We start from the raw sequence: 25,222 nt of genomic DNA on the forward strand, positions 1-25,222 counted from the left end.
AGAAAGAAAAAAAAAGGAGGGTTGGTCTTTTATTTATATTAATGGATTTTGGGTGACATTATGTCACAGAAACAAAAAGCTTATACAAATAAATTAAAACCTTATTATCTTCAAATTTCATGAGAACCTTCTGAACATGAATCGGTAGGGAAACCCTCCCCACTTTTCTGGAAGCAAAGGCACTCTGCAGAAAAGACTACAAGATTCACCAAAACCCTGAAAAAGTAATAAATGTACAGCCAGATTCAGTAGTCAGTTGGTAAGGTGCTCAGCTAAGGCAGCCCTGTTTTTCTGACCAGGACAAAGGTTTTGCTAGTAGAAGGAAGGAGGATCCAAGGGGTCTATGTGGTGACAACAGGAAAATTAACTTCTTATGTGAACTGTTTTCAGTGGTACTTTCCCTGTTACTTGAATTAGCCAAAGGAACATGTCAAAACAAAAGGAATGCCTTCAAAACAGAGGACATTACACTTCAAAAGTCCCCTTTGACTTTTACCTGCCTGGGATCTGAGAAAATCTGCATGTCCAGTGGCTGAACCGCTCTAGCTGCCCCGGAGACTCTAAATCACAGCCATCAGGAACAGTCTACCACAATCCTCTACTCTCATTCTGGACTTTATATATATATATAAATATATATATATATCACGGTCATTTATTTCTGTGGTTTCTTGATCTCGGAAAAAGCAGTTCAACACCTACAGAATACTAACCCTAAGGAGTTAACTGTACAAGCAAACTTCAAGTATCCCATCATTGATTGCACGTGCTTCATGCTAAGCTCCTTCCACTATAATTCACTTTCTACAATAGCTGATAGATTTTTCCAGTCTTCCTCTGGGAGTCCTAAATACCTTTGCAAGAGAATTGCAAGAGAATTGTAAAAACTCTTCATTTTCACTAACAAAACTCAGTTCTTGAATGAAATGTTTAAAAATCTTTAGAACTACTTTATAACGCATGTTGAGTCTCTTAAAAAGAAGGAAATTTTGCAAACAGTAGAACACAGGTATCTGTACAGAATATGCTAAATGGCATTAGCAATTTGATTTTCTAACTTGATACCTGATACCACAGGTTGTGTAAACCCAAATCAAAATTCTCTGTGTATAATCTTACCAAGTAGCATGTTTATTCTGATACAGAGGCCTTCATTCCAGGAAGCATCTCTGTCCAGAAAAGTATTGACATTTGTGGTTAAATTTAAGCTTAAGTCTCATTCAGTAGGATGTAAGGACATTTAAGCACCTGTATGCCTAAAAAGAGACTGAAAGAGGGCATATCTGAGTCAGAATTTTATTAATGTTCCCTGAAGGTTATATAAGATCAAATGGGTAGATCGACTTGGAATTGTGTTGCAGTGACTTTGTACAATGTTTGGGAAAATGAAACCATTAATGAGATATCACCTGTATAATTTTTCATTGACACTTTGGGTAATAAAATGTGAAATGCTTTATTTCCCCAAATGAGCTCAGCACATTTGGATAATTGCCTGAAACAATATAATTTTTGTTTAACCTGTTCAATTGTCTGGTAACTTGTTTGTTCAAAATCAATATGCAGTGAAACAGTATTCCTGTGGTTTGAGTTTTGAGAAGCCCTGGTTTTCATGATTAACAATGAAGTCCTTTTTGGCAATACTGTGGTGATTGGACTTAAACATGTAACAAAAAGTAGTTTTTCCCATACAGGGTTTTCAGCTTAAATAATCTGGAATTATGTGGGAGTCATTTTCTTTGACTACTTCCTCTCTGGGAAGGCAGAACAGATTCATAGTCATTTCTTATATTTGTATATATCTGTGCATTCATTTTTCTTTTGCCATCTGTCACAGAATCAGCTTAAAAAATGGATATGCAAATATCTGAATCTGATTTTGATATCTATTTAACATTATTTATTTACATAAAATACAAACAAACAAACAAAAAGTATTCTACAGAGAAAGCACAGGGGACTGTAGACACTTCTGAAAATATTGAGATAAACTTCTTCAGAACTATAGCAATAAAACTGGCTTCTAGTCATAGTTTGATATTTTTTCCATCTTTGGTACTAGATCCAGATTTCTGGATTTCTTCTGCTAAAAAGAGCACAGATTCTGCGTCTTATGATATAGCTTGCAATTGCCAAACTCTGCATTTGTAATTTTCCACTTGAAGCCTCAGCTGGAAGTGTGTGTAACATCTGTGTGTGGACTTGGCAGGAGGAGCCCACCACACTGGTCAGTACATGAGTCCTGCCCTCCATCTTGCAGGATCAGATCCTTATCCCAAGATTTGACAGAACTCAGAGCACAAACATTGCCAGACCAACATTTATGCTCAAATAATTGTCCAGCTTTTCAGGATTTTCCAAGAAACGATCACTGGCTTCTCTTTTCAGGCTAATCCAAATTTTTGTTACTAGGCAAATCCACTGATATAGTTTTAGTGATGTTAAAGAAGCTTCATCAATTTGCTCTAGTTGAAGATCTGGCCCATCACATTTCAGGGTGCTGAAGCCTTTAATTCATAGCTCTGTATCCGTTTAGTAGGATTTCCAATCTCTTATTTTAGTAAAATAAGTGTCACTCAAAAACTAGATCACACCCGTGTTTTTCTTACAATGATGGACATGGTAAGGAAGAGGTGGATTTTCTGCCATGTGGAACAACTACATCATGTACAATCAAACAAGAAAGAAAAGGGAAAAGAAGGAAACCACATCAACACAGTATGCATCCATTCATTTTACTGTGTCATTTAGCATATGGTCATTCATCTGATCAAGACAATAATTGGCATTTTTCCCAGTTAATTCAACTCTTTTCCTCTCTCTTTGACCTCTGTTGTAGCACCAGCCTTTCAGCAGGATTTCAGGTTGTGATCCCCTTGGAGAATGAATGGTCCTTATTAAGTGTCTGGAAGAAACCAACAACTTATTAGTGCATTGAGACTAATTATGGCGCTATCTTAATCATATAAAGGATTGCAATAAAAATTAACAACACACTTGAAATAAACTTTTTTTTAATGTCTCTTTCTCTCTCTTTATATAAATTGTCAGTGGAATAAAGTCCTATAGTTATAACAGCTGTCTTAATGAAGTCAGTAACTTTGCAAAGATAAAGTTTTTTTCTTTTTTTTTTTTTTTCTGAGGTTTTGTGATTATAAAGTTGTGAACTAAGTAATACTTTACAGAGCTTAGCCATGAATCGTTCACTGAAACTAAGCAAAAAACCATGTGAACATTCCTGGGCATGCTATTCTTAATTATATCTAAAAATGTCTACTTAATATTTTGATATCTATTCAGCATTACATATTTGAAATCTAGACAAGTGAAGTCTAGACATTCAAAGTGCCTTCTCATATTTTTTACACTATTTATAAATTTAGATGCACCTTCAAAACGTTGCTATTACTTTCAGATAAGGTTAGATTGTGTGCAAACATATTTAGTTTTAATTCATATCCACTGCATAAACAGATTTTTCTGAAGGCAGCTATGCTATATGGATGAGAGATGAGAGCTAAACTGCAGAGCAGGTAGGCAAACCCTGTTTCTGTGGAACAGATCAAGAAAAATGAGTATTGCTCAATCTGTATACACCCGGGTGGCTTAAGACCTTTGAAGAATATGAAGAACAGAGCTGTCTTTTGATGTTTTTTGTTTATTTGTTTGTTTGTTTTTGTTTTTAATATTGTTTCATTTCATGGCAATAAATTAGCAAAGGTAGGAGACTTTGTTTACACACCTGAAATTCAGGAGGATGGCAATTCCCAGAGCTACATTCTACCTGAAATATTCAAGGACATGCAGCTGACACTGGGCCTCTGTCTGCAAGACAGACAGCTCCAGGCCACAAAGCTGCTATATAAAACTGTCTGTGTCTACCTAAATTAGAGCTGACAACCAGCCCTGCGTTTATAATGCTGAGTTCTCAACTTTTAGACACCAAAACCTATCCAGAAAAGGAAAAAAGTGCATTAGATTTTTATTTTATTTTATTTTATTTTTATTATTTATTTATTTTATTTATTTATTTATTTATTTTGCTTTGCTTTTGGACATTGTTTCTTATTCTGTTTCTTTTCTTCTCTTACCTTTATCCTCTTTTTAAAAATAAATCATTTGATACATCAAATCTTTTCCTCCTCTTTTTTGATAAAAATGCCTTAAAGTTAAACATTTAATTAAAGTTTTTGTTTGTTTGTTTTGTTTTTTTTAAGGAGATTATTTAAATTTAATAATATTAAATAGAAACAGTAGTTTGTACTGGATACTTGAAGAAAGATTCCTGGAGATGATATATATATATTTTTCTGAAGTATCACTCCTAATGAGCTGATTAAAACTAATTTTTCAAAAATAGCCACTAATCTCAGGTGCAAGGTTTCAACATTATCCAAAAATATATACACATGGCATTCTGACTAGCTATAACTCCCCATAAAGTGGGTGTCTAGGGCACTTGAACATGAGGACTTAAAGCCAACAGTTTTTATCAGTTTCACATGTATGCCTTAAGTATTTTGATTTCTCAAAGTCTAACACATTTTAAGACACATACACACAAAGGTCTGTTTTATTAAAAATGGCCATAAGCTTTTATGAGATGAAGACCATGGCCTGAAGAACTTAACTGCATGTTTATGAATGCAAAGCCCAATCCAAAAATTTGTAAAATTTAACAATGTCATTTTTCCAGCTTTTCTCAATACCTGATAAATGACCTTACAGCTAATTCAAATTGGTATTACTTCTTCCTTCCTCCCTTCCTTCCTTCCTCCCTTCCTTCCTTCCTTCCTTCCTTCCTTCCTTCCTTCCTTCCTTCCTTCCTTCCTTCCTTCCTTCCTTCCTTCCTTCCTTCCTTCCTTCCTTCCTTCCTTCCTTCCTTCCTTTTTCTTTCTTTTTTTCTTTCTTTTTCTTTCTTTCTTTCTTTTTCTTTCTTTCTTTCTTTCTTTCTTTCTTTCTTTCTTTCTTTCTTTCTTTCTTTCTTTCTTTCTTTCTTTCTTTCTTTTTCTTTCTTTCTTTCTTTCTTTCTTTCTTTCTTTCTTTCTTTCTTTCTTTCTTTCTTTTTCTTTTTTTTCTTTCTTTTTCTTTCTCTCTCTCTCTCTTTCTTTCTCTCTTTCTCTCTCTTTCTCGCTTTCTCTCTCTTTCTCTCTTTGTTCCCTCTTTTTACTTTATTTTATTATTATTTTTTTCAGGGGAGTGGGAAGGATTTTTCAGGATGTGTGTTCATGCTCATGCAAAAATGTTCTTCATTTTATTATAATAAATTCTAAATTTAAGAAACTAACTAGGTATTTCCTTTCAGTTTTGGTGGTAACAGCTTTGTCATTGCTGCTCAGTTTTTAGATGTCTTATGTCTTTGTTTTAAAAGTGAGCAAAATGTTCTGTGTGAAGAATCTTGCACTACTCTTTGTTCTGCAACATATTTTGTTAGAGAGCCCACACTAGTATCTAAAATAGTGTAAATCATCAGTTTTTAATCTGGCAGAAAGTAGATAGTGGCCCATTAAACTTTCGTAATTAAATTTCCCTTGCACTCCCCCATAGAACCATTATCTGAGTTTTCTAATTAACACAAGAGGAGGGAGTCAGTTCAGAGTGATGGGATCTATAGCCATCCCCTTTCATTTTAATGACCTTTAATAAACTTTTATTACTATTGATATTTATAATTATAATACACCCTTTCCTCTGCAATGTGATTTTAAGGGTCTTGTCAAAAACTGAAAAATTCTCCCTTAAAATTGGAGCAAACTAAGTAACTGCATTCTCAAACACACAGAATTTGGAGCCAACAGCATCAGCAGGAAAAAAGACAGTGTATGCAAGTGCAGCAAGATTTTCCTCTCCCACTGTTGCCAGTGGGTGATGCCTTGGTCCTGATCTGCTGCTGCCCTTTGCTCTGGCAGCAGAGCCTCCCCCAGACAGTCTGACACTACAGCTGAATCATGAGGTGACTTTGTGACAGATAACCACAAGGAATTATGCAGAGTTCATTTAACTTATTTTACTTCCAGCCTTACAGAGGTCAGATACTAGAGAGGAGGATTAACCACTGTGACATCTAGTCCTTTCTTAGATTTTTCATCAATGGCTTTTATACCAACTAAACACTTTTACACAGAGCTTTTATTGGTAAGTCAAAACTTCTAACCTCTCCACAGCCTCAGTACAGCATATCTCGTATCTCAACGATCCTCTTTCATGTAAGCAATTATGTTCCCATCAGAACTACAGTGCCACATTTTTCTTTGCTAAAATGAGATGCAAGGCTGAGCACCTTAGACAGTCCTTCTTTCTTCTGAGTATGTAGGAGAAAGGCATTCTGTCCTCCAAAACAAGAGGTACCTATACCAATTAACGGAGCCTGTATGTGTCTACACCTTCCTTGGAGCAATCAAATAAGGGTCCTCACTACCTGAGGGCAGGTTTTGGCTCCTTCTTGCCACTTGCATGGATGTCTTCTTTGGAGAAGTGGAGAAGTATCTGCTACATTGAACATGTGAGCAAAATTATAGGGCATAATGCAGCTGTTCACAGCCTGGTCTCTATCCTTAACTTGCAATGTAAATTTAATACCTGGTATTCTGGATCTCTGAGTCAAATTTTATGACTCCTCAAATCTCAATGCCTTCAGTTCTTGAAGAAAGATTTGAATTTAGATCTGGATCATCTGGACCTTCTAGTCTGGGAGCATCTTCAGTTTTTACGAATTCATTATTGGAGGTTGTGAGCATTAAGATAATCAGTGTCAAAGAAAACCAGTTGCATATATATCTATAGGTAGAAAATACAGAAAAAATGCGGAGAAGAGGACGCAATAATTATTTTAAATTAAAGATACTAAAAACAAACAAACAAAAACAACAACAACAACAAAAAAAAACAACTTATAATTTCAATGTAAATGGTGAAAAAGTGGTTTTGAAAGTCTGTGATTCAGGTAGATGAGATCACAGGCAAAACATATTGCTTTAAAAAAGGATCACTCTATAAATAGCCAAGAAACATTGGATGTTAACTACAAGAGACTTAGCAGCCAATAAAATTGTAAAACATGAAGAATGCATTTCCTGTAAGAGTGTCAGAAAAAGAAAAAAAAAAATTTATAGCATCACTCAATCCTACATGCTGGAATCTTAAATTTAGATTAGGTAAAAAGCAACCATTAAATTGAATTAGAGACCTGATATTTTCTTCTGTTGTTTGAATTACAGATGATCTAATGACAAGCATTTAAACTGAAGTTCTCCAAAAGCAATCAGAAATGTGTCTTTACACTTTCAGTAACTTTGAAACTTTTATATCACGTTTTCAAGTGAACTTTGCATTCCTAACTCTGAGACTGACCAGGCTGCTCTCTGAAGTTCAGTGGTAGGCAGATACATATGGACTGGATGAATGCAGAGAGAAATTGCTTCATGAAAAAGGTATGCACTAAAATTTGGCATATGTTGCTGAAGTGATTATGAGATCTGTGTGAAAGCAGTAGTAGGTAAATTTTGGCTGGCACAGCATACAGACACAGAGAAAAAACACAGCCAACAGTGTGATCACAGGACAGGAACCAGCTGCCTGGATTTTGCCTCCTAAAAAACAAACAAGGAAAAGCATGGGGAGAGTTCCTCTGTGACTTACAGTATCAGGGATATAACAAAGCATGGCTGAATAGTCAGCAAATGTGATTTGTACATGTGAGCAAAACTCCATAAGAAACTCTTCTAAACATGCTGAGCTCTCTTTATCACCACCCATTGTAATTATTTCTGCCCTTAGTGTGGTGTACCCAGGGGTGGGGAAGCAGGTCTGCAGATAGTTTTTTGTGAGAGCACATCAAGGAGAAGACCAACATGATAACCCATAATCATTAATATTTGGGACTGGGAGGATGTTATACTGTGTTCAGGGAGCATTTAAATCAGCAGTACATTTCAGTGTTTGTTTCTACTTTGTCATTCCAAGAATTTTAAATAGTGTAGAGGTTTCCAATAAATATTAAAAAATGTTGAAAGATTTCCACCATTAAAATTTACATACTGGAACAGGTTAATGACATACTCCTTGAAAACATCTTCTAAGAATTGCCAGAAATGAAAGTTTGAGAAGTAGGATACCCACCAAATTGTCACATAATACCAAATGAATTTAGATTTGATTTTCTGACCTCAACTGTTGATCAGTTCATGCCTTAAATATGTAGGTGCAAAGTCCACATAAATTCAATCCACGTCAACTTCTGTTTTTATCATTCTTCAAAAGTGATTTAACTCATCCTTTAATATTAGTCAACTGTTTTGTTTTGTTTTGTTTTTCCTATGTATCCTGCATCTTCAAGTTTCACAGATGAATTAGAAAAATGAGAAAAAAGGTAACTAGGTAATAGAATGTCCTAAGTACCATGAATATTAACTGCACTCTTTATTCAATGCAGATATTGAATATGTCTTATGACCCACTATTGTATTAATTTGCTTTCTTGTCTCTATTATTGTTTTTCAGTCAGCGATGGTTTTGCAAAATACAAATTCCCACCTTGTAAAATGTTGTATTAGGAAAGATTAATCAGAAGTCTGTCACCCATTCACTCATATATGGTATGAAGTATCATATAAAACATTAATTTTTGAAGATTTTATGATATGCATATGATTAGTATATACATTTTTATATTCATTCATAACTCATATGCATTTTTGTTTTTATTTTGTATACACAAATATAATTGTGTGTGTTGTATAGGTATGTAAATATTCAAAAAGCAAAATTTAAAGATGAAGCAAGCAGACAAGAAGAAGAAGAAGAAGAAGAAGAAGAAGAAGAAGAAGAAGAAGAAGGGGAAGAGGAAGAGGAAGAGGAAGAGGAAGAGGAAGAGGAAGAGGAAGAGGAAGAGGAAGAGGAAGAGGAAGAGGAAGAGGAAGAGGAAGAGGAAGAGGAAGAGGAAGAGGAAGAGGAATGACATAGAAATGATGAGAGAAGCACGAAGCACATTATGCAAACAAGTCAGTGGTGCAATATTATCAGTTCTTAAAGTGGTAAAGACAGCACTATGTTGGTCCATTCTTGTATACAGACAACTGTGCCTAAGCAGCACCAACGACAATGTCTCCAGGTCATTTGCATAGACCTCTAAATTTTTGGTGAACTTTTCAAAACATTGCTTAAGATTGCCATGAACAAATAGTCATTTTTCCTACCTCCAGCAGATTACCTCTCTTCCCTGATGCTGTTGCTTCCCTGTTTGCTCTGTCCCCTGTATTGTGTTGTGAAGGTCTGCACAATAAATCAACAAAACCAAATATCAAACTTGTTTATATCTTGCTCATTAAATATACATCTAATAATAATAAAACTTATTAAATGTATTGAATATTAATAATTATTCATAATAGTTATTATTAATAATAATGAATTCGTTTTTATTATTATGTACCTCAAATTTAAATTGTAATCATTAATAGGCTGCTTGACTTTAATCAGTACATACAATAATTTGCTAAAAAGAATTTATGCCAAGTCAGGAAGAACAGTCCAAGCAAAGAAACATCTGTGATAAAAGCATCAAGCAGTCTTTCTAACCATGTACCACGTTCAAGGTCTCTGATAAGCCACCTGGCTATACCTACACACTCTGATAACCCCAAGCTGGTATTACATTGTTCAGCCAGGGAAGGTCTTGTTGCTGGGCACTGAGCTGATAGGCTTGTGGCTCTCTCTGTTATGAGACACAAGAATATTTGAATATTATGTCAGAAAAACATTCACAGAAAGCCATAAGGATGAGCATCTTAATAAGCAAGGCTGTTAATAACCAATATTTTTGTAAGTCAGAGCATCTGCATTTTTACTTCTTTAGGGTTGTCCTTCACTTCTGAGAAACTTCTCTGAAAAAAAAAAATGGTTTAAATGTGTTCCTCAAAACTTCAGGTTTCTGCCTTCAGCAATTAAATGCCTTCTGAATCCCAGACATCAACCCTGTATTATTCCTCTTGTTCCCTCACTGGAATCCTGAACTCACTTGTCATCTGTAAGATATATCTGTTCATTTACATTTCAATGTCCTTTCCCATAACTTTATCTTGTTCTGCATTTTCCTGCACAGAAACATTGTTTTTCCTTGCAACAAATTGTTGTGCTCCGAGTATATGCTCAGCATTAGTTCTACATGTACAAGCATAGCCATATTTCATGTTCAGTAGGGTCTTTGTGTGTGTATGAATCTAAATCAACTGAATATAACTAATCAATGAACCCTCAAAATTTTCCAGTTTTATCTGTAACTCATGACTCCAAACCCCTCTTTGCTCAGTGCTAAGGTGAACTTATTTCCTCCATTTTCCCTTTGAATCTCAAACATTTTTTCTCTATTCTTAATGCTCCTGTATCCCTGTATGAGCTAGAATTTCCCATAATTTCCACAGATGAACCATATTGATATACAGCTGCCTTGTAGTAGTACTTGTAAGGTTTAATCCTTTGTACATTATCTAGTCTAGTATTACTGTTAATTCATTTTCTCTTCATTCATAACAAAATTATTTAGCCTTCAAAAGTCCTCAGCCTGTTCTGTTCTGTTTTCAGGTCCTCGTAGTTACTTAACAGACCTCAGTCTCCAGGTGCCCTCTTCTCACACATTGGTAATATCTTTGTTATTTGCTTTCAGCTTTCAGCTTGCACACCTAATTTTCATCTTGGCTTTAGTGAATATGCTTTTATTTTTAGAGGGATCTTTCCTTGTATCAAATGATTTTATGATTTATATGTTTCTGAGAGTCTCCTTTTATCTGTAACTGCTTTCTTCATTTCTATGGGTGTATATATATTGTTTTAGTGTATATATATATATGGGTGTATATATATTGTTTTTGTGTATATATATTTTGCTCTTTTGCATCCCATAATGTGTCCCATACCCTCAGGCAGCAATGCCCTTCAATCCAAAAGGTGCTCTGGCTTTGACACATCTTGATGTGTTTCATGCCTCGACAGTGGGGCTAAGACTGTCCCAGATTGTTGTGGTATCTCTCTGACTTCTATTTCCTTCTGCTGTTGTATTTTACATGTAGTTCGACTGGGAGTTCCCTGGGCCTTGCAGCATGCTATATATTTGTCACCTGTCTAGGATATTTAGGTCCTGTTCTCTTATTGAGGTTCTTATATATTTCTGAGATACAAATATTAACTGTGGAGTATTCCTTTCTTTTGTTCAAACTATTATATTGTACCCCTTGGTTACGATCATCTGTGAACTCACTGTGTTGCTTTCTTTTATAAATATGTCAAACGTTTGCTTAACCACCCCATGCCGAGATCTTACCTATAGTTTTTAAGCTCAAAACGCAGGCACTTATGCTCAGAGCTGTGTGTTTTTTCTTTCTCATGTACTTTTTTTTCCAAGATTTGCTTCCTGTTTCCTATCTCTGGTGTTCTCATTTTGTTGCTTGGGTTCATCACAACTCTTCATCCCCCTTTCTTACAAACAATGTGGGAGTCTTCTAATCCTGACTTTAGTCTGTGGGGATCCACTGTATGTCACGTCAGTTGCATCTCAAAAAACAATCTCTCATCTATCTTGAACATCAATATTGTATAGTATTTTAACATATTGAAATGACCTTAGCAAAACATTAAATAAGCTATTAAATAAAATATTTATGTGAAAATAGGTATGCCTTGATATCATCAGGAGAATCTGTATTTCTTTCAGTCATGAGGCATCAAGTTTTATTTTGTTTATGAGGCCACATATGTAATGCCCACTTATACTAATGGCATTCAATTAAACAAGAAGCAATATGATGGCAGCACAGCACAAAGAACAGGAAGGTACCAGATCCAGAAAGCCGTTTCTGAATTTTATTCCTAATTAGTGGGTTGCAATCGATAGCTGACATTTGACTTATTAATGTGTCTGCAACAGTTATCTGTTTTTACAGGCTTTTTAAATTTCACCTAAAGCATGTTAAACTCTGAAAATAAATTGTGTTCTTGTAACATCGTTACTAGAAATGAAAGAAATGAATGGTAAATGTGGCATTTTCTTTTTATTCAGGTTACTCACCTCTACAGGGAACTTTGTGTACAGTCAGTTTTACTGTTTTCTCATGATCAGTCCATAGCTTATACAAGTATGAGCTGTGGTTGAAGTGGGAATTCAGAGGTATTGGTACAGAATTTTGAATGCTGTTATTGCATTGCAAATGCTCTCCATGGGAGATTCTGGTATATCTGCTTGAAGTGTTATTATGGCATACCAGCACATTTTGTTCATTCTGGAATATTTCATTTCCCCAAATAGTAAAAGGGAATAGAAAATAATTTTATAAAACTGGAATGCAAGCCAAAATATCAGTAGGTTTATCCAGGGATGTGTGAATTTGGATTTATTTTATGTAAGTAGAGAGCATTTAAACTGGCCAAATATTTCTCCTATGTTCATCCTGTTATGCTCAAAAGATTTTGTTTCAATACTGTTTCATTATTTTTCTTTTTCAGTCTCACTGTTATGAAAACATCAGAATTCATGTGTCTTGGGTGTTGAAGCCAGATATGAATAATACTTTTGTCTAAAGTCACTTAACACTGAAGAGACACTGGATTTTCAAATCTCATTTAATTTTCTGTAATGACTAAAGGGCATTGTGGTACTTCATGGCTTTCATAGAAGTTATGATATTTAAGAAAATGATTAATTAAAACTGGGTTTGACAACATTGAAGAGAATCTCAGAACAAACATGTTGCAAAGACCCTAACAAATTTAAGTAATTTTGGGAAAAGCAGAAAAAGAGGTGGAGTAAAAAGAGTAAAAAGGATAACTGTTCACTGTTACTAACACATATTTTTTTGATTTAGAACAAAATTCTGAAAATAAAAAAAAAAAAAGGAAAACTCATCTCAATGAATGTTGATTGACAGTCCTGCAGCTGACTGACCATTATATTCTTATGAATACAATTAGAACATTTGGAGTGAGTTTGAGTCATGTAGTTTCAATTCTCGATGTCATTGATAGACAACATCTGTGGATTTTGATTCTTAAAAAAAAAAAAAAAAAAAAGACTGTGGCTAGCTTTGTCTGAGAAACAGTTCACAAAACAGACGTAGTAGCCTGTGAAGCCTGGCATGGAGCCACGTACCACCTTCAGGAGGGACATCTTTCACAGCTCTGCTTCTTTGCAACCTTATTGCCACTGAAAGGTAATGACAAGTGCTGTGAAATGGCCAGAATAAACAGTAATATTCCTCCTCAGCCAGCTCATTCCATGGACTATATTGGTCCATTCAGTTTTCAGCAAAACTCCCCACTGACTTCTATGAGGATTTAGTTTTAAAAAAAAATTGCTGGAATAATATGGTCCCTTTCCAATAATAAACATTTATTTTCAGAAGGTATAGTAAAAACATAGAAATTCATTGTGAATGTTAATTGTGGGTTCCAATTGTTTCTTAATTGCAATAATTTCCTGCACTTCCTTTTGTTACTGCATATAATTACTCTCTATTACCAAGGTTTTAAGGAAACAGTTGTACATATAGGATAACACACCATGCAGAGCGTATCATATTCTATGAGGGTTAAATTTATGGTGAGCAGCAGAGGCCATTTGAATCTGCAAAATTCCTTGATTGATTTTCATACAAAATTTCCACAGAGAATAAATTTTATCTAAGATGTATTTAGGTTATTCTTGAAGAATTTCTGATTTGTGAACTGCATATTACTCAGGTTTACAATAAGGAGTTAAGGTATGCAGCAATACTGTTTTGACTATATGAAAATGAATTTTTAGCTTGACCTTGAATAATGCTCAAGTGGATAGGATAAAGAAGTTCCCGATTTTTGCAGATTTAAAGGTGTATTGACATTTTTGGATCTGGATGTAAATAGATAGATATCCATCTTTTAAAAGCAGAGTTAGTAACAACTTCATAGTGGAGAGACGTATGTACAGTGAGAAAAAGATACAGATATCTGCAGAAACAGTGAGATACAGAGAAAAATGTATTTTTCAATAAAATTTATAATGTCCTTCCCCTTCTAATTAGTAACAACAACAAAAAGCTAGTAACAATATGTAGGTAACCATACTTTATTTTTCAAATGCTTTTACAGAATTATTGACTATTTGTTATCTGGAAAAATAAAATTACTAGTCTTTCTTTCAATCTTCAATATTCCTCTACCATAAGAACCACCCATGACTATTAGGAAGGTACTACTGATGCAGCACTGAAGCCATAACTCATCCAGGTGTTAACTACATTAAATAGCTTCTCTAGTTCTGCGACTTACTCTTTACTAACTAACAGAAAAATTAGATCTACTATCACAGGATTACTGTCAGGAGAAGAAAATTAAATCTGTAGAAAAGCTAAAAGAATGAACATAAGAAACACATCAAAAAGAGAACCTTGGCTGACTGTGAAATTTTATGGTTTTTCCATTATGGGAAACTTCACTCATCCATATTTGTCTTTTACAAAGGATTATGAATTGAGGACTACAAGTCCATAAAATTTATATTTTGTCATCTGGTTTGATTGGTGGAATTATGTTATTGAGAAGGATTCTGAGATCACATTAGCCAAGAAAGAGTAATGCACTACACCCACTGAAGAACAATATATGTTCTTATCTACCCAGGCAGGCAATCAATTCTCTAGTGCATATATCAATACACGCTAGAAGTCCACTATTGGCAGATCATGTGGATGAGGTCTTGATACAGGCTTTACCAGCAATGATAACCACAGCTGAATTCACTGTAGGTTAAACAAACAAACAAACAAACATGGAAAACAAACAAACAAAAAACACATAACTAACTAGTTCTTTATTACCATGAATTTATTTCCATAATATGATAATATGAGGTCCTTTCAAATGCACAAATGCATACATGTATGACCCACTTTTGAACTGTAACCTAAGGAAATATGTTATTTTGAAATATTGAATGTGATAAAATCCTTTTTCATATTAGGGAAGTGAACTTCAAAAAAGAAATGTTCTGAAACTCTTAAAAAACAGACTACCATAAACATTCAGCAATGCTCCCAAACTGCTTGTCATTTTCATGAACATCAAGATCAAAAAAAAAAAAAAAAAAAAAAAAAGAATCAGGAGACATGGGAACAACTTCTAATTCTGGTTCTGCATCACCAGAAACACAGAGATTCATGAATACGTAGGTGGGACTTCTGTCTAAGAGCTAGCCTAGGAAACTGTTAGTACCTTATCAGACTAGACTTGAAGACATCCATGCTTTCCAGTCACAGGAAATTATTATATTATACATGATGACTTAACAAAAATTTGGGGTAGGGATTAATAATTTAAGTAACAACCAGGATGAAGTCTAAATACTGTTACATCCTTGCTGGGAGCTAGGTTCAAAATCCTGATCTCCCTGAAATCTGTGGTGATGTCCACTGACTTCCCTGGGCCAAGATCTTTTTCAATGACACCTGTGGGTATACTGCTGACTCCTTGGCCTCTGTACAGTTTGGTCACTGTAAAAGTCACCGGGTCTTGCAGGAGCAGCTCAGATACTAGAACTGTGTAAACCACCTGACTAAAACTACTAAGATATTTGGAGGACTTGTTAGTGTTAGGTCAGAGGTTGGACTAGGTGATCTTGGAGGTTTTTTCCAACTTAGATGATTCTTTGATTCTGTGACCACCCATACCTCAGTATTGAACTACACCTTCAAAAATCCATTAATCCACTTACTCTGTTTCTGCATTTATGAGCTTGGTGAAGGTTCTTCTTTGATTTCAGGGTATAAATCAAGCCCTGTATATACTCTCCTCACCTAAGGGCTATTCAGCAATTTACATTCAGAACTGATTTTCTGGGTTGTAAAATATGTGACATGCTTTGAGTTTTATCACAGCTCTGAGTGTTGCAACCCATAACTTTTAGTATCTAGCTTCACCATATTGTCAGTGTGAGCCTCAGAGCAGGACCCAAATAGCCAGCCCATTGAATGGGGAAATACCTGGTCTTGCCAAGGATGAAATGATTCAGCTAAGGTTCATCCTAACCCCTACATTCTTCTCTAGCATTACACAGCTCCTGGAGAAGTATCTCCCTTCACTTGGTAGAGAATGAAACTCTTGTTAAGATTCCTTCTTCTTAAAATGGGATGAAATTATGTTTTAAAATCACTCCTCAAGGGGAGGTCTTACTGCCTCTGAAGTCTCTTTAGGGCTGGAACAGCCTCTGTCTTCTTTATAAACTGTTAAACTGCTTCTCCCCAAAATTGTATTCATTTGAGAAAAGTAAAGAAATGTCCATACTTGTTCTTGCCTCAGAAGTTAGACAAAAAGTGAAGACCTTCAGACCAGCTTGTACTGCAAAGACTATTTTATGCATTGCCTAGTTCATGCCAGATACTGTCATACTGCAGAGACCAGGACTAAAGATGTTATATGAGTAGTTACCTTATAAGAAGAAGAGTCATGATGGTACTTTCTTGCTATTAGGTCCAAAGAAATGGGTTCTACCAAAAGAAAATATTCAGTATCACCATCTTGCTTGCTTGCTTGCTTGCTTACTTTTCTCTGTAGCAATGGAATATGGTCCAATATACTAATAACAATCATTTGATCAGATAGCTATGATATCAGTTATGATGACAATCAATTCTTGGCTTTCCATATCCTTTTGGCCTATAGCAAGATTTTATTGTTATAAGCATAAAGCATAACGATATGATGCAGGCACCAAGCTATGGTTATGGCAAGACAGATGTCTGGGGTCCCCTTAAAGGAGCACAGATTCCTGGTACCCAGGAAAGCATCTGTTTTGTAACTGAGGCATCTGTAATGCTGAGAAGCCCCTAGGATTGAAGCAGCAATGGAGCATCAACTGCTTGGAAGCTGTGGAGACTGGATGTAGGTGCTGACATTGTATCCAAGGCAATTTTTGACCTGAAGTGCAAAGCAGAGGAGGGCACCATGTGTTAAATATTCCCCTGAGACCTCAGACTCACCCTTATTGATGAGAAGGTCAGACAGGTTTAACAACAGCCATTCATTCACAGACATGGTCAGCCTGTCTACAAGGAAAAACTTTTAAAGATAATTTAGTCCCACAAATTGAAACAGTCATCTCAGAATTGGTTTTCATTGCAGTTTTAGCTTCTTTATCCTTTTGATTGGAATATGGCATAAACAAAACAGGACATACAACACAAATCTTCTGTACTAACTTAAACTGTTTTCAAAATCATGGTTTAGGTGAAAACTGGAATTTTCTTCTGCAGAAAGTTTCAGCTTTCTTCTGGAGGCAGTACTTTAGCTGAGCCTTTCTATCCACCTGGAAATACCTGAAATGAAATATTATCACTATACAGTCTGATTCTGACCCCACTAAATATTAACATGACAATTACAATTTTTCTTAAATTACAATTTAACCCAATGCATGGGTTAGGGACTTGGTTTATGTTTTTTTCCAGTGCACAGCAAGCTTTACTAACATCTATCATTTTAGACTTGGCAGTGCTAGGTTAACAGTTGAACTTGGTGATCCTAGAGGTTTTTACCAACCTAAATGATTCTGTAATTCTATGATTCAATGATCTATGTACTACTACACAAAGATGTAACATCCTATCCTGCTCTACAAACTGCACAGTTGCAAGGGGATTTCTTAATATGTGATCACAGGCATAACTATAAAAAGACACCTATTTTCAGTCTACTTTGCCATTTCCAGTACACATATAGATTTTTTTCAGTCCCTCCACAAAATGTATTTGTGTTTCTGCATAGTACAAAACTTTTCTGTATTAATAAAAGAGCTGATGGAAGAACGGCAGCTGTGTGTTCCCCTGCAGCAGACATTTCCCAAAGCTCAGCATCCTGCTGTGGAGAAAGCCAACTTGGTTGTTGCTGCCTATGAGTTTATAAAACTCTCTGATTTGGCCCCCATCACTCATAACATGACTGTAATAAGCACCATCTTGGTGACCTGCCATCTGGGGGATGGGAGGAACCCCCACTTTCTCTCCAGGGGTTTGCAGCTCACCACCACGGCAGAAAGGTTGATCAGCCCCTCAAGCACACAGAGGAGACTTCTCCATTCAGGGGAATAAAAACATAGGGACCTTCATAGGCCTGGGTGTCTGCACACAGCACAGGGATGCTGGGTAGGGCAGGGTGGGAGAAGGTCTGTTTAGATCTGGCAAAGAGTTAATATAGGACACTAGAATTGAAATGAAACAATAACAGAAATAGGTGTCCTATTTCTCTCTTCTGGGAGATTGCTTAAGGATGAATCTAAACTGACATAGGTTTATACAACACACCACATCCTACAACATAAAAGAAATCCACACATTTCTTTTGGGGGGCTGAAAAAGAAAAAAAAAAATCCATCCAATAATGAGTCAGAAATAACCAACCTCATGTTATAAAATATGAATAAGCTGAGAGGATCAGTCTGAGGACAAATTTTTGTAGAAAGGGTTATTTCTCATGATTTATTAAAGGGACTTACAAGAAACCTGCAACTTGCCATGGGAGAAATGAAGTCTTCCTCAAGCCTTACATTGTTTTGCCACCACTTTCATAATACTTGTTTACGCTTTAAAAGGGGGAAAATGTACAGCGAGGTGGAACGGTTATCGACCAGATTGATCATGGGAACAAATCTGCTTGTGGTAACCTTGTTTAATGATATGTTGCTGGGCTCAGCACCTTGCTGAGGCTGTGATTCTTCACCGGCTGGGCCCGCATGATGGATCACGGTAGGAGGCTGATGGTGCAATCACTCACCGGCAGCCACTGACACCTGCACCAGCCTGACACCCGTCCCCCCTGGATGTATCAGCCAGCCTGTTCAGCCTACTGGGAGACACAACTGTTCCACCCAACGGCTAACAGCAGTTCTTTATCTGTCTTGCAACTTCTTATGGAGGACGTTCCCTTCTCCTTCTCTTGCTGTTTTATTTCTTTGAATCCACTGGTCTGAGCCACAGCTGACTTAAGGGCAACAAAATGAAATGGCGACTAAATCTATGGAAAGAAAAGAAAAAAAATAGATTCTCTTGCAAAAGTATGAAAACAGCATTTTCTCATTGAAAGTCTCTTAACTGTTCATGCATATTCCATTAGACAGCTAGACAGAAAATTTTTGTCTCTAAATGTGGTGGAGCCCACATTCTCAGTACAAAATTATTTTAACGAGATAACCTTTTACTCCTCACCATACTGTATATTGAACATCATTGTTTGCCAGTAAAAACTGATAACAGAAAAGTGAGCAACTATTATTTTGCAGAGTTCTTTCTCTCTCTTGTCCTACAACCTCGAGACATATTTGAAAGCTAGTGTATGTGACATTACTTCAGATTCTATATTTTAATATCAAAAACACATGCATAGTTCTGCTCCCTCTAAAAGCAGTTATATATACATACACATAGGCACTCTCTGCACAGTCTGCCAGCCAAGATCAGCACTTATATTAGTTCATTTAGGTTGGGGCTTTCAATAATTTGTCACTTTTTTTTTTAATAGTACAAATAGTATGTAAATGATACACAGCCACTTAATAGGTAGCATTTTAAAATATATCTAGCCTGTGAAATAATGATTTCAACTGATCTTCTCTTCTAGTCCCCTCACTTACAGGGTTGATTAACCTTTTTTGTGGGGAAAAAAAAAAAAAACAAAAAAAAAAACAAAAAACTTTGTTAGTATGACAGGTCATTATAATGATAAAAATGTAATTATCTAGCCAAGGAGGCTTTAGTACATACATTCCCAATCTCTAATTTTATATAAAGTCTTCTTTAGTTCAGCACACAAATCTATGCTGCTGCTTAGAAAAAGAATGTGAACATCAGTCCAGCTACCATGTTTTCTGATTGCAGATGGGACAGTTCTATAAATTACACACATCTGTCTTTACAAGTCACTGTCAATTCACATGTATATAACCTCATGCTAGAAGGGTCTGCACAGCTATCATACAAGCCAGACTGAGCACTGTGTCCACGCAGACCTCAGGCTGCCTCTCAAGAAGAGCAGGGATGGTCACCACCAGTCTTCTTTTCTTGATCCTGATAGAAGGACTGTGTTGCAAGGGCAGATTTGCTCAGCATCTTTTTGTTATTTAACTCAGACGTGGTAAATTGTGTCCTGCAGCCTTGGGAGCAGCAAGCCATGCAGGCTCTCTGAGTCATCCCTGCTCTTATGAAGTGCCTGCATGAGTGAAGGTTCCAGCATCATCTCCTGAGCTTCCTAAGGTTCTGGATACAATGCCCTTGCTGAGCCTGGTAGACATTAAACAGTGCTTTAATGACTCTTGGACTGCTCTGATTCATTTTCCCCAAAAAAAAAATCCCTTATTCACAGGATGGGGAGGGATGTGAGAGGGAAAGCTTTGTATTTTGAGGGCTCCCAAAACGCACACAAGTAAGAGTTAGTCATTCCTCTGTCAGCCAACAGCTGTAAAAAATACAAAATCTGAACTAGTCATCTTCAACATTTTAATTAATTCTGTTAGTATCTTTGACAAAACAAAATAATACCTTTCACTCACTAGTGAAAAATAGTTGCTGTCCTAATTATGTGTATGCAGGTCTATGCACATGCACACATATAGAGAAGTGTAACTGGGTACCATTTAGTTGATAATCGCACTCCTAATTCCTTCTCCTATAATCACACTCCCAATTCCTTCTCCTCCTTTTGCGATAGCAATTGCAGTATGCAGCTGCTGAGACAATGAAATGCTTTTCCAGCTGCAGCATCTGGCTCTTTGGCAGACTCATTTAGTAGTTGTGTTGGCAGCTTTGGTTTTGCCTCTGGGTCTATCATATGTCTATAAAGGCAGTGGACTGTCAACCTACACTCATGTGTGTGTGTCTGTTTGTCTGTATTTCTTATCTTTGTTTATAGCTGCTTTTTGCCTGCATTTTTACACAGAAAATATGCATGAAGCACAGGGGAAAAAAAAAAAAGGAAAAAAAAAAAAAAGCCCTGTCTCCTAACTACTCATTTAGTGGTCATCTACCTCTGTATACAACTCTATTTCTTCAGCTTTAGCCATCCTCTATTCAATAAACATCCATTTCATTTGCATCAAAGATAATTCATTAGACAAATTCTCTGTTTCACAAGAAAATTACACCTTTATATGTGCAAGTATACAAATCATTTTTTTGTGACTAAGACCCTTAATGCAGTGAGATCATAATAAATGGAAGGGGACATTTTTCATGTTACAATAATAAATGAGGTGTTAAAGGAATATCCTGATATGTGAGCATTTTATAACTACTGCTTGTTGCTTTGTGGCAGCTGTAAAGCAGGGCTCACTGAATTAGCTATGATGTACTACTCCAGGGTGATGTTAATTATGCTATAGTGGTAAGCATTTTTTAAGTAGCTGTTTCATATTTTTACATGTTTAGGTAAAACACACTTGCAAAGGCAGGGTTTAAACAACAGGTAAGTATCCTCTCAAAAAAAAAAAAAAAAAGGCTTAACTGGGCCATATTTCAAAATGCTGCAAGATAGGCAAGGGGCAGGAAAAGAAATGAAGTTTTGAATTATCTTGTTATCTGGCATATTTTCCATATTTTAAAAACAAAATAGGGAAACTAATTTGTACTCAAGTGTGCTATACATAAATCAGTGTCTATATACAAATACCTACACTAATATATGGCCAAGTTGTTACTTTTCTTCCTCTCTGAAAGACCTCAGATATAATTTAAAAGATACTGCTTTCTTACCTAAAATGCTCATGAAAGAAATGTGATCTTTCCAAAATCACAAGAGCATGGATGTGGGAATGTACTTGCCAGTGTGGCATGGTCTCTAAAACTCCCTGAAAATTATTTAAATGCACTCCAGCACAGGGTAGATAGTGTAAAATGTGTTGATCATTCATTCTACTTTTTGTTATCAGTATTAAAAAAATAAAAAATAAAAAAAAAGGCGCTAAACTAATAAAATCAGAATAATAAACTAAGACTATTTAAAAGAACAATTTGTAGTAGCAAGCAATTTTCACAATTTCTTTTATTGGTTTAAAACATACAGCCTCCTTGCTTTCATATTTTTTTCCTGTAGAAATGAAATGGAGGAAGGGGGAGACTACAGGATCATAAATTAGAATTCATAAATTAATATCCGAGAGTTACCCGTTTCAGCAAATAATTATTACAAATTTAGATGTGAACTCAAAATCCTGTTTTTAAATGTAATTCCATATTATTGTAATTCCTTAATATTTTAAAACAAAACAAGGCTCTGTTTTCCCCCAGAACCACTTGCAATAATATTTTTATGTTCATTCTGATTAAGTTTGTAAACATTGGTAGAAATCTTTGGGGATCACATAAAAGTCCCAATGAAAGATATTTTCCATTTTAAAACTGGAGACCTTTTATGCAATTTATTTTGCCTTTGGCCATTTCAGGAAGAAGTGAAGGAACTGGAGGATATTATAAGTTTTACATAACACTGGTGAGCTTGTTGTCATCTTTGATCTTACATAAATTAGTCAAGATCTTGAATGATCATAGGCAAAGAAACCTAAACTCTTTTCCCCGGCTGAACAAAAATGCGTCAAAGATTCTAACTGTATAAATTATTACATTATGTCCTAGAGCAATAATAGTTCCTTTAGGTAGACTCTCAGGTCACCTGTTATATAGTGGGAATAGAATTTTACTTAGTTTGAGTTTTACATGGAACAATCTGCTTATGTATATTTTATGCTATTTTTCTGACCAGTAACTTTGACACCAAATGTGCCTTAAAAAGGCAGCGTTGCACCAATAATGTGCTCCTTTTGTCAGGTAACTCTGATGAATAAATTAGTCTAAAGATAAGGGAAAGTATTCAAGTACACTGCCCACTGAAGAAGTTCCCAATTAAAACAGAAAAAAAAAAAAAAAGAAAAAAAAAAAAAGCTTGAGACACAGAAAGCAAATTTGTGAAGTTATTATTGATGCAAGCAAGCGCTGGACTTCTTTTCTACCTATTATTACCATGTAAAGCTAGAAGCTACGTTTAACTTATAGGGAATATGACCTTTACATTATGTGCAAAGAAGTAACATTTCTGAACAGCCCTGAAACACCAATCCCAGCAGCAAAGTTTCCTTTTCCCTACAGGTAGCATGAAATGGAGCCAGGATGACAGGGCCCCATCTGAGCCATGCCCAGCTCCCCCAGTCTGCACAAACCCACTCTATCAATCACTGCAGGATAATGCATAGTGGCTGCACCTGTGACAAGGGATGATTGAGTGCTGAGCACGGGCCCGGCTTCGCCTGTCGCTTTGTGCATTTGTATTTCTCCAGGGCCACTTTGAGAATTTGCAGAACTTGGGGGAAAACAAAAACAAAGTCTCTCACATTTAAAAAAAAATATCTTAATTCTGTTTGATCATCTAACAGTAAGGCAATACAAAAACCTCAAAATGAACAGCAGGATAGCAAGAGCTCCAGTTTTATTAAGGCAACATAGCTACGCAAAATGTAGTTTTATTAAGGGGCAAGTAATTTAATCTGAATACAGTAAGTAAAGACTGCCAATTTTTGCCATCTATTTCTTCTCCCTTAGACCAAACACTAAGTGTCAGCATTTCCCTTTATCATAAGAGCAAGGCAGAAAGCTAGCACTAAGTACACCTGAGGCTCCTACAGCTATAAAACACTGAATATGAAAAGACAGGTCATTGTCTAACTTTCTTCAGAAGTATTCTTTACACCGACAATTTTAAGAAAGAGTCATTGCCTCACAATTATTTTGGGGAAAAATGGTTTAAGCAATGGCAGTTAAAGGTTAATAATTTTAATTCTTTTATTTAAAAATTAATGTAAGCAAGAAGTGTTGTCTTTTATAAAGGAAAAACTTTCTAAATTAATCTGCAAAGAATACAGGGGGTTTTCTTTTATAATATGTACACTGGTCATATAAACCAAGGTTTGTTTTTTTGTTTGTTTGTTTGTTAAAGATGGAATTGAAGCATACAGTGCAGATATTTATTATGTCTGTGAAAAAAATGCTAATTAGCATACCTAAAAAATAAATAAATAGGAGCTATTTTAAAGACATCCATGCAAATTTCAAGTGAAAATCACGTCAGCCTCCAAAATAACAAGGATGTTTTAATCCCTCTGAAAATGGATGAAGATGAAATCCATTTTCCTCTTGTGACAGTTCATTTTTTTTTAAGTCTCAGTACTGTTACATGTACAGGATGAAAAACTGTATTAAGAAGGGTGTACTGGAGAATACCATCTTTTATTCTCTTAATGTGTCTTTGACAGCTGAGATAAAATGCTCAAACAAATCCTTCTTACGATAAGTTTTTTGAAAGGAAAAATATGTTTGCTTCTAAGTCCCACGGCCAGTTTTAGCAGCCAGTTCCACGACCCAGCGTTGCTTTGAAAGCAGCAGCGATGCCTTGTTTGTTGTTGTTATTTTTGGTTCATTTTTTTCCTTCAGCCTCACCATCAGGCACGTACCTCCAGACCAGCTTTTCCCATCCCCGCAGTGTATGCGGGCGCAGACATTTCAATTTCCACGGCCTGGGTTGCAGGGCCCCACCGCTTTTCAGGGGGCGGAGGGGCAGCAGAGATGCCAGAAGAGATGCCTCAGTGGCAAAGGAGAGTGGAGGTGACATTTGTCCCTCGCCTCCCTGGCCCACGGGGCTGAGACCGCCCCTGCCCATGCTGTAAAAACCATCATTAAGTTTCAAAAAAGCAGTGCTGCTTCTCCACCCGCTCCTCATCACCTCTTCGTCTGCTGGGAGGCTGTAAAGGGAAAAGCATCCCTCGCTGCCAGTTAGAGCCCCCCAGCAAAACTTTGGAGGAGGAGGGGAAAAAAGAAAAAAAGGGGGAAAAAAAAAAAAAAGAAAAAACAAACAACAAAAAAAAACACGCCAGGCTTCCCAAGTAGCCGGTCTTAGAGGGGAGGGAGAGAGAGCAGGAGAGAGACAAACATCTGGGGATTGGACCATATGCTAAAGCTTTGTCTTGTCCTTCAAAGTTAGGCTGCCCTTGAAGTGATTTGTCAGGCGGCCTAACTGTGACAGGGAGAATATGTAGCAGGGGAGAGAGGGATGGGGGAAGCAGGGGGAGATGGGCCCAGCCGCCAGGGACGGGGAAAGGTGAGAGAGGGAACGAGGGGAGGACAGAGGGGAAGAAAGAGGGAAAGGGGAGGCAGCAGGCAGCAAGAAGTCAGAA

General features: G+C 36.3%; 1 protein-coding gene across 13 annotated transcripts in view; it reads right to left on the reverse strand.

Moving 5' to 3' along the window:
* Positions 1 to 992: 992 nt before the first annotated feature.
* The window catches only part of LOC308192003 (uncharacterized protein), a 42,429-nt gene continuing 18,199 nt past the window's right edge, over positions 993 to 25,222 (reverse strand). For 2 of the 13 annotated variants that reach the window (XM_080585032.1, XM_080585031.1), the window contains 5 exons: positions 16,447 to 19,026; positions 9,624 to 9,712; positions 9,195 to 9,270; positions 6,580 to 6,777; positions 1,003 to 2,905 (listed from right to left, as the gene is read on the reverse strand). In XM_080585032.1, the coding sequence (XP_080441158.1) occupies positions 6,718 to 6,777; positions 9,195 to 9,270; positions 9,624 to 9,712; positions 16,447 to 16,608 (387 nt within the window). In that variant the 5' untranslated portion in view covers positions 16,609 to 19,026 and the 3' untranslated portion in view covers positions 1,003 to 2,905; positions 6,580 to 6,717. The other 11 variants (XM_080585036.1, XM_080585037.1, XM_080585035.1 and 8 more) reach the window with 11 other exon arrangements.

The sequence above is a fragment of the Anser brachyrhynchus genome, assembly GCF_964034855.1.
Source record: "Anser brachyrhynchus genome assembly, chromosome: 3".
NCBI lineage: Eukaryota > Metazoa > Chordata > Aves > Anseriformes > Anatidae > Anser > Anser brachyrhynchus.